At 37.3% G+C, this 10427-nt stretch overlaps 1 protein-coding gene across 5 annotated transcripts; it reads right to left on the bottom strand.

Moving 5' to 3' along the window:
* Positions 1-843: 843 nt before the first annotated feature.
* Positions 844-10216, bottom strand: LOC107774390 (uncharacterized). 5 transcript variants are annotated; one of them, XM_016593902.2, is made up of 15 exons: positions 9834-10216; positions 9620-9746; positions 9514-9548; positions 9032-9125; positions 7268-8268; positions 6336-6467; positions 5654-5726; positions 5292-5331; positions 4962-5034; positions 4454-4519; positions 3537-3617; positions 3278-3450; positions 2477-2523; positions 1388-1625; positions 844-1290 (listed from the first exon to the last, which is right to left on the bottom strand). In XM_016593902.2, the coding sequence occupies exons 1-15, from the start codon at positions 10031-10033 to the stop codon at positions 986-988; spliced, it is 2685 nt and encodes an 894-aa protein (XP_016449388.2). In that variant the 5' UTR covers positions 10034-10216; the 3' UTR covers positions 844-985. The 5 variants fall into 5 exon arrangements, with proteins under 5 accessions (XP_016449388.2, XP_075085818.1, XP_016449387.2 ...); XM_075229717.1 differs by having other exon boundaries at positions 6336-6368; positions 9514-9554; XM_016593901.2 differs by having other exon boundaries at positions 9514-9554.
* Positions 10217-10427: the final 211 nt, after the last annotated feature.

Consider the following 10427-nt stretch of genomic DNA (forward strand, 5'->3'; position numbering starts at 1 on the left):
TTTTTAATATATAAAGAGAAACGAAAACGAAAGAGAAACAAACCTAGGGTGATTAGCAACAAGGCAATCAAGAATGGAGACTTCATAAGAGCCTTGGACCATATTTTATCTCTACAAGACGACTACTGCACTTTTTAAAGAAGACTATACTATAACTTTTGTATGTTTTGGAGCAAAGATCTTGTTTAGGCATACCGCATATTATATAGTGGTAGATAGAGTCAAAGACCACTTCAGATTAACGTAATCTCTTGAAAATATGATTAAGTGAATTAGTGGCCATATTTCATATAATACCAAATTATCTCACCTTATGGGACCGAACTTGGTCAACAATATTTTTTGTAACCAATTTGACCAATACATATATGCGAATAAAGCTAACTAATTAATGACATTAGCTGTTATAAATACAACCTATATCAACTATATTTGTTCGCGCAATTGTATTCGTTTGAACTCAAGACCTTCGCTTACTAAGTGAGCTCTCTAACCAACTGAGCTACGTGAGCCTGTTACTCTCTTATTTCAGTTCAAAACAACTGATCTTTTGTTTCATGCATTTACTATAAAATTCAAATATAGCCATGAATGGTAAATTTGCTAGCTACGAATGGTAAATACAGTATATATATTTAATGTGTCGCGTAATTTTACCTTCATTAATTCATTTTTAGGTTATCAAGTATCCACATCTCCCATCTATAATACCGCGTATCAAATTTGTCAACACAATTTTTGAGATATTTACATTAACTGTGGTTTTATCAGGCTCTGCGTTACTTACGTGTTAGATTTGCCGATGAATATTTCTAAGCGCTTTGGTCACTGGACAATGCTCAATAAACCCCAACAACTTCTCTTGAAATTGCTAATATACATACATGCACTAAAAGGGGATAACCACAAATAGTGTATAGATAACATGACAAATAGTGTATAGATAACAAGCTTACAATCTACAGTCTACACCCTCCCCGTGAAGTTACGATAAATCAATCTGTTGACAGCGTACCAGCCCGGCAGTTCCTCCATAGCATAGCCATCTCTCACTACCTCTGTTCATATTCCATCTTACCCGATTGATCGACACATCTTTGGGCGGCAATTCTTCAAGTTTCTCTCTCAATCTTGTTGCTTCTTCTTCATTGCATATAAGAGCACATTCATCAGCTTTCGGTTTCTTGCTCGTAGTTTTTGTTTTTGTTTTGGATGCCTGTTTACTCTTCTGAGCCACTAACTCGTCATCTGATCCTCCTTCAACGTTTGGATCATTGCCATAACATAAAGCTGCAAGATGACACGATGAACCATGCTCAGAATGGGTATCATGGAGTCATAATTGAGGTGGGTAAATGAAAATCAGTAGAGCAGTTCAACATATTACCCAGGGGCTGTTCATCTGATTGCTCTATCGCTCGTTTCTCCTGATTTGGGACTGAATTGACACCATGTGGAAATCTTGAGATGGCATCACGCCACTGTTTCCCTGAGTAGAACGTTCGAAAGGGAGAATTTGGCACTGGAGTAACGACGCTGATACCTGATTCATCCTTGGAAAATGATCCACAGAGAAAATGTGGGGTGCGATTCCTCACAGCATCATTCTCCATTCTGCTAGTCAGCTGAGTATAGTGGTAATATAGATAAGGTCTCTAATTCAACAAGCATACAGTTTACCTCTCAAGAAGTACATATTCGAAGTTTTCTTTACATGCTGATACAGATAGAGATACATAAGCTCGTCAAACACAAGATATGTTCAAAGGCAATCACACGGAGCATTATCAGTCAAGAAAAGGCCAATGAAACGAGCTATATGGAATTCTCAGAGAAACGGGCTGCGATGAGAAACGTTGCTACTGCGGCTATTAAATATAGCACATTGTATGGGGAGTTAAATTCACAGGCAGCGAAGCATTTGGATATTCTACCCATGCATTTTTAGACTGCTCAAGTGCTTTATTGACGGTGCAGACTCTCATTCGGAATTGTCTTCTTTAAATTCAAGAGCAGAGAAACTTGAAACAGCAACTTCTAAGACATTAGGAGGTGATAAATCATAGGTACAAAAGTTGGAAGAGTTAAAAGATGCCGCTAGGGTTACTGAAGATGCCAAAAAGCTGTGCCATCAGAGAATATGAGCGCATTAAGGAAAATAATTGAAGTGAGATATAATAAACAGAGAAAGGCATGTTTACTTTGGGAAGATGTTGGAAGAATTTGTGACCAATCAGGTGGTTTATAGAGAGAATTGGACAGAAGTGGTTGAAAGTTGCAGAGGAGACCAGTTGTTATTCAAGAGATAATGCATAAAATATTTGCTGTATAACTTTTCTATCCCTTTTCCAGACATCTACGACCACAGTAACAATGTCGACCAGACCCTTCCAAATATTCGATATAGAGAAGAATATAGCAGGAAAAGCCATAAAAAGAACAGATTTAACAAAAAATCATCTTAACCAGTACACACCTGAAAGCGAACAGCTGTACCATCTGCCCCACAATACGCAACCATGCCTAGAGCTCGCAAAAATTTAAGAAAAGGGTAATGTATCAGGCTGGATTACAACCAAATAAGTTAGAGTTTAATGAAAATGTAACTTTATTTATCGAAATCAAATACTCCCTCCGTTTCAATTTATGTGAACATATTTCCTTTTTAGTACGTGCCAAAAAGAATGACCCCTTTTCCTATTTGGAAACAATTTATCTTTATGCAATGATTTATAGTCACACAAAATATGTGTCTCATTTTACACCACAAGTTCAAAAGTCTTCTCTCTTTTCTTAAACTCCGTGCCCAATCAAATGGATTCACGTAAATTTAAACGGAGGCAGAATGTATTTCAGAAAGCACAACACCCCCATCCCAAACACCCTCGTCTTAGAATTAAGCTGATCCTTCGTCTTCATCCAAGCTGTGCTGCTATGCATAGAGAGTTGAGACTGTACTCCCTTCTCTTCTACCCCCTCCTTGGTGCCCCTTATTGAAAACATAAAGAGCAAGTTGTAGACAGAAAGCTCATGAAACAGTATAAACTGTCCCTTGCTTTCTCCAATACTTTCAGATGGAAGTTTCATGAAACAGTAAACCCCCCCCCCCCCCCCCCCACACACACACACAAAAAAACACAGGAATTCAGTGTCATTATGCAAACGCTTGTCTGATCATTCACGAATATCTCATTTTTACTTTTGACACTACTTAAATCTATGTAAACTGTATGATCTTTGCAGATAGAAAAGATACAGATCTTTCAAAAGTTGAAACCTGTTACTCGGGAAGCTTGGACACTCCATATCGCAAGTAGAGACCGAGAGAAACTATGGAATCCCTGCTGTTTAGTCCCAACTAAAAAGTTTCCTGTGACAGGTACATCATATGCAGCCTTCGGCAAGCTAAGGATCTTTAGTGTCCCATCATCACATGATATTATAATACATCTATGAACATTAACAAATGCAATTTGAGAGAAAGACGTCAAAAGCAGATATCTAAATCAAATTTGTTAGACGGGGTATGCTCATACCTTGGCTCTGGCAACCAATCCACACTGCATATATTAACTCCCTGGCCTACATTATACTCCCGCAAAGGATGGAAGGGATCCCTGTAAGATATATAAGGTACGATATTATGTGTGTGTGTCTGTGTGTGTATATGTATATATATAGTATGTGTGTGTGTCTGTGTCTCTGCGTGCATATGCACAAACGCAAATGCAACAACTGATATGGGCTTTGCATCCTAAAAATTGCTTGAAATTCCCGTAATAAAATCAATCCAACTGGCAACTCTAGATGTCGTATAGCATTGTTGACCATTGTGTTCCAACAACATTTGCCTTATAATACTACTTAGGAAAATAACCAAAAAGCATCCTTCACTACTCTCAAAATATGAGGATAACCAATTTTTAAACAGTCGGCAGTGCATATCAATTGCTATCAGCATGTGAGAGGAGAACCAAATAAAGATTTTTCATTAGAAACTGCAGCAAAGCAATATAAAACAGGTCTAATCCCATTACCCAGTACTGCTCGAGCCAGTACGACATATAGTTCACAAAAGTATGATGAGCGCTAGGATTTAACATACAGCATATAATGCCAAAATAAAGCTTAATTGTATAAACACATTAATCAAAAGCAAACATAAAAATTTTAAAATATGTCTCTTCAAGGAAAAATTGATGCACAATAATTCATGGCAAAGAAAAAAACACTTGCAACTCTTTTATTTAGAAAGCATTGATGTTCAAAATACTAAGAAGACTGAGAGTGGGAAGAAATACAGCAGAATGTGTATGAATTACTTCGAACCGTTATGTATCTTTTCTGCTTATTGCTGTCCTTTCAGCAGGACGAAATAAAAGGGTATAATTACCAAGGGAAAAAAATCAAAATGAGATTATCAAAGGACGTAAAGATATAGAAACAGGCTTACTGTAAGTCCCAAAATTTCAGCCCCTTGTGACCAGCTGCGATGATAATAGTTGCACTCCCAGAATCACTGCATAAAATTCGTACCAAGTAGGCCAATAAACAAACCAGACAAAATACAAGAGAAGCTTAGCCAGTCGCTACAATCCCAATATGTTAATCATACTGTTGAATAAACTGCAATTCTTGAGCAATAAGAAAACAGTTGGCCGTGAAAGATACACATCACAACAAACCGATTCACGCTGATTCACCCTTCAATTTTCTCATCTCAACTTATGTTAAAACAAATTACAAGCCACCATAACTAAGTAGCTACCAATTTTACCAGTTGCAATTGATGCCTCTTGAAGAAAAATTAAAGACAAGTATAGGTAGACGCACAAGACATGGTTAATTCAAATGAGGAACCCAAAGCTACATGTCCTTTATTTTAGAGAAGGTACCATATAGATTGCTTTTGGAGAAGACAGAGAGAACTCATAGCATTGAATAAGTTTAGCACCACTAACCTTTGAAATGGTGCCCAGGAAAGAGCCCGAATAGGAACTGTATCTGCACTGAAGCAAAGCAAAGGCCTTGTGTCTGCAGGCAAAAGGACTGTAACATGAATTCGCGATTTTACAAAAAGCATTAACCAAGGAGGCATAGTGACAATATGACTTGAGAAAAGTCTTTTGAGAAGGACTCAAACTTTAAGCACAAAACAGCATTAAAGTCATGTTGCATACATGACCGGAACTACAAAAAGTAAAAAGAGGAATAGGCGAACATAATAGCCACCTCATTAAGTTGAATCGCATGAAACCATTGAAAAGCGCAATACAGGGAGTAATTAATACCTTTAGATGAATTATTGGCTGAAAACTTCCACAAGGCAACCTATCCAAAAGCACCTATTAGTGTCACAGTGCTAAATAAGGAATAAAAGTCCAGCGGACTTGTCCCTAACTCTCGACCTTTTGTAAGTGCTCAGAAGTCAGAACTCATTTAACATGAACAGGATATTGGTTGGAGATGACGAGATTATTATACTTGCAGCAGCATCACTTCAAGTGTATGAAATAAGTGCAAGACATATCGAACAAACTGACTCTAAATTTAAGATATGAAACAGGTACTGGGGTACAGATAGAATACAACGTTGCCTCTAGAACGATTTTGAAAAAGCAAAGGGAAACAAAAATTAAATTAGAACCAGTACCACTCCATCATGATATCCAGCGAGAATCATATCATGCGGAGGTGAAGCAGACCACTCCACTGTTAAGGGAATGCTACAAGAGAGATGGAAACAACGAGAGAGGTTAATTTAAGAAAGAATGGAAGATCATATGAAAGAGAAAATGAAATAAACTTTACAGTAATAAACAAGTTGCACACTCAGGACAAAGTTAAACTTGTAATATGGACAATTCAAAAATTAAGAAGTTATACCCAATACCCAATACAGGCTTAGTAAGATGAAAGTTATGGGGAATGGAAGAGTACTAGCAGGTGAGGTTATGCACATATCATACAAGATGACAAAGTTAATAGTGCAGAAAGCTCAACTAATATAGAGAGATGCTGCTCGTCTACTGTGAAGTTGAATACTTATCTAAGTGCCAACTTTGAACTACGCTGATTAATGAAAAATCTATTCGAATGGTACTGTGCTCAGCATTTTCCTGATCTTAGTTCACCACGTGACACATAATTCCCAGCTTCGTCAAGACAAAGATCGTTAACTAGTCTACAACTCATAAAGAAAGGAATGCAAATGCAGAAAGCAAACCTTGTTAAGAAATCATAATGTACAAATCATAGTAAATATGTCACAGCTAAGTCACTTTTAATGATCAAACAGAACAGAAAGAGCAATTGAACTTTGAGCTCTAAACTACCTCTGCCGATCACCACACTTCAGCATTGAACATCTGAATACAGGTTGCAATTTCAGGAAACGAGGGTCAGTACCTTTCTTTTGAACAGAAGGATAAAAAGCTTTAATTATATGAGGAAAAGGAACCTCCCACCTGCATTAGATAATGAGGGTTATGAAGATTGCAGAATCGCACAACATTGAAGACCAGGGTACTTATGGTGGGAGAAAGATGCAATGCAAGAAGCTGTACGAAACTAAAAGAAGTAATAACGAGAAAGAACAAGGTGTGGGAACAATCATGACTGACTACACAAGGTATGAAAATAATCATGACTGACTATACAAGTTATGAAGACAATCATTACTGATTATACTTCCACATATGATTAATAGATTGGCCCACTTAATGGAGAAAGTGGAGGTGTAACTGAATCAAAATGATTTCTCAGGCTAATAATATTTAGGCCGTAAACATTTGAGAAATTACTCCAAGCTGAGCCTCCTGGGTGCTATTCAACATCCATGCGTCTAAGTTGATTAATCAATTGAAACTGCAATTGAATAAGTCAAGCCCACACCAATTCTAGCCCATAGACTCTGCAGCTAGGAACTCTAGTCCGAATTTTAAGGGCCCACTGTGGTATCGTTTTCTTTAAAGGTAAAGTACTTGTATTAAAAGAACAGTACCAAGAAGGTATGGCCTAGTATTTAAATTGAAAATCATAAATCATGTTTCAAAAAACATATTTCTCTTCAGTAATATTAACTTTGTCAATTGAAATTGCAGCTTTCCAAAGCTATCAAGTCTATTCTTTGACTTCCACAGTCAATGGGTTTGGATTGCATCAAGTGGATTCATTCTATTCTAAATCATACCAGGAATGCAGAGCAAAATAAAGATTATCCAAGAAAGTTTAACACAAGAGCAAAATATTTAAAGGGAGAACTTACACTTCTAAAGCTCCATTTCCCAGTATCACAGCAAGATAACCCATTCTATGTCTGGAGACATCACAGTGATCTAAAGGCCTCCATTTAACATCCCTTGCTACTTTTCCATTGTGAGCTAAACATAATACCATTCTAGGTAGCGAAACATCCGTTGGTATTTGTTGAATTACATGAGAACGATTCTCATCAAACTGTGATGAAACAATGCCATGGCTATCAGGTGTTTGGGACATGTTAAGAGATTCTTTATCCACATTTTGCATTAGTAAAGCCGGGGAAGAATCATGGGTTTGGTTTTCCGTTTTTTCTTTTTCTTTCTTTCTTCTCTTTGCGGTGGCACCACTCTTATTAGGCCCTGCTGAAACAAGACTACTGCTAGCATATGTCTGGGAACTCACAACTGGAGACTCTTCAGCAACATATTGTGTTAGCGGAATCACATCAGAATTCTCGGTTTGACCTTTTGATCTTGCCTTGTTTCTCATGCCTCTCCTATTTGAAGCAGTAAGCTGAGAATCTAGAGATACCACAACAATGGATCTTTCTTGATTTTGCCCAAAATCTTCTTGGGCTTTATTCGTATTTTCACAAGACAAATCTACAGAAAGTTCTGTTGATTGCTGCGGGTACTCTATAGCAAGAGGTTGTAAATTGTGGTCATCACAATCTCTGTCATCTAGATATTCAGTTACAGTTTTCTTTCTCGGTCTTCCTCTTGGTTTTCGAGGTCCAGATGTTTCTCCCTTAACTGCTTCACCAGGGTTCTTTCTCGGTCTTCCTCTTGGTTGTTGGGGTCCAGATGTTTCTCCCTTATCTGCTTCACTTTTTGTCCAATTTCGATTTGTCTTTTTGTTAACCTGAGCTAACAAATCTTCTTTCAAAATTAAATCTTTTTGAATGAGATCTAACAGACACCATATCTGAATTACACCTCTGCCTGTCAGTGGGGCACCAATCTTGCTATATGATGAATCAGGAGGATAAGCAGCAATTGCGACAAACTACAGAATCAATTCAAAAAACCAAATATTGATTTCTTAGTAAGCGCGCTTGATATAGCTAAAAGAAGAGCAGGGAAAGACATGACCTTTCTCGATAAAGTAAATCAAACATGAGACACTCTGTTACCGAGTGAGTATAAAATGGAACCCCAAAATAATTACATTTCACTGATTAAGTTGATTTCATTTCTTTCCCCCTCTCTATGATACTCCATTGGGGAGATAAGACTGCTCCAGATATTATAACTTTTGATGACTAACCATTGTATTAAATGACACACCGAAAACAGCTGCATTTCCATAAAGCTTTTTAAAACAATTAAAGATAGGAAGAATCAAACAGTACAGGGACAAACGTTACAATGAGCAGAAAATCGCTGTCCTACTGTAACTCGAAGATAGGATCTTTCAGTTGTTCCCTGCTCCTTATCCAGATTTTCTCTGACGTTGTTACCTTAACATATTTCTTGACAAATCAAGATTAGCTTTCATTCTTCCTAATAACAACTCATCTCAATAAACAATGATGGATGCGGAATGGCTGCTCAGAATTAGTCAAGTTTCAGTGACAGATTTCATTATACAATTCATACTGGACATAGAAGTCATGTACGAGTAGAAGCAATTAGTATTCTCACTAGACCAAAAGAGAAGGTACCAGAAAAGGAATTGGCGATGGCACAGACTTGTCCATTTGACATCTCAGTTTCTTTCTTTAAGGAAGATAAAGAAGGATACAAAAGCAGATTTATAAGAGAGGTACCTCACTTTTGAAAGGAGCATCCCTATTTTCATAAGCTTGGGGACACCAGTCCATTCCCCACACTAGACCTCCAACATACATTACAAAGTCTTTGCTGCAAAAGATACAACGTGGATAACAGTCTAAAGTATTTCGCAAACCAATCTATAATAAATTGATCAATGTGTAACCAAAAACACATCGAAGTCTTGTCCAAATATTTAAGAGATCACAAGCACACTCTATCACAGCACAATCATGAGAAAATGGAAGCGCACATGCACCGCACATGGACGAAACCAGAATAAATGCCTTTAATAAACTATCTGCCATATAAACTTTGTAGAATAGCTCGAGCTAGGGGCAAAACAAAAATAGCTCCACAACCATGTAATGTCAGGTAATATACAACATAAAATGAAGCCTCAATCCTGAACAAGTTGGGTCAGCTATATGAACATTATGCCAATATTATACAAAAATAAAATAATAACTCTGCCTACCTCGATTCTCGAGGAACTGGCTGCTCATTGACCAACTGCTTCTGCAACAAAATCAACTTTTTTAAGGAAAAACAATAAATGCAGCAAAATATCTCACAAAATGTACCTTTGGAACTTCCGCTGAAGAAAATTGAGGCAAACTTATTTTGCCAATCACATCAGTTCCTATAGAACTCTCATTCTCGCAAGCAAATTTAGCTTCTCTTACTTCGTACTTGAGATCTTTCCATTCTCTGCATGTTACGAGATTAAAAAAAAAATACGAAAAAGCAATAAAATTTAAACGTCACAAAATTTCAAAAGTAATTTTTTGAATTTACTTTAAGAATGTAATGGAGGAAGCTAAGCGATTAATCTCAGCTTGATCGGAATCATCAATTTCAGGTACGCCGGTGAGCTTAGAAATTGTATCCGCTGCTTTGAAGTGATTCTCTACTGAATAATCGAACAATGAGACGGAAATTCCCGACGGAGACTCGCCGGAAACTTTCTCGGCGGCCGGAGAAGGCTCGATTCCCATGGATTTGGAATTTTATTTTTTTTGTACGTTAATTGGATAGAATCGGTGAAAAAAGCGCGCGAGAAAGAGAAAACGGCGTAGGGAGTTTGGGATTTTCTCTGCTGGGAATCGAACCCTCGTTTCTGATATAGCGAGGGTTGTGAGAAGTGGGAATTTGGGAATTTCGACAGTTGACTATTTTGTACTTTTTGCTAATGATTTTGTACAATTTATTACTACATAGGTTTCAGGCAGTAAAATTTTCATGAGCTGGCCAAATTATGGCATGTTATTTAGGACCGTTGGCCATAGATTTTACCAAAATAAAGTTGGGTTTTATTTGGCAAACACATGATTGGCCATAGATTTTGCCTACATTTTGGCCAAATCCCAAAACCAGCTTGGGCCAAAATAT

The sequence above is a fragment of the Nicotiana tabacum genome, chromosome 2 (genome assembly GCF_000715075.1).
Source record: "Nicotiana tabacum cultivar K326 chromosome 2, ASM71507v2, whole genome shotgun sequence".
Classification (NCBI taxonomy): Eukaryota; Viridiplantae; Streptophyta; class Magnoliopsida; order Solanales; family Solanaceae; genus Nicotiana; species Nicotiana tabacum.

Excerpts from the sequence above, each read along its gene's own strand:
- LOC107774390 (XM_016593901.2), bottom strand. The coding sequence starts at position 10,033 with ATGGGAATCGAGCCTTCTCCGGCCGCCGAGAAAGTTTCCGGCGAGTCT. Across the intron at positions 5,727-6,335 it reads AAGTGTGGTGATCGGCAGAG|CATTCCCTTAACAGTGGAGT; the intron begins GTAGTTTAGAGC and ends TCTCTCTTGTAG. Across the intron at positions 3,618-4,453 it reads CTGAAATTTTGGGACTTACA|GGATCCCTTCCATCCTTTGC; the intron begins GTAAGCCTGTTT and ends TATATCTTACAG.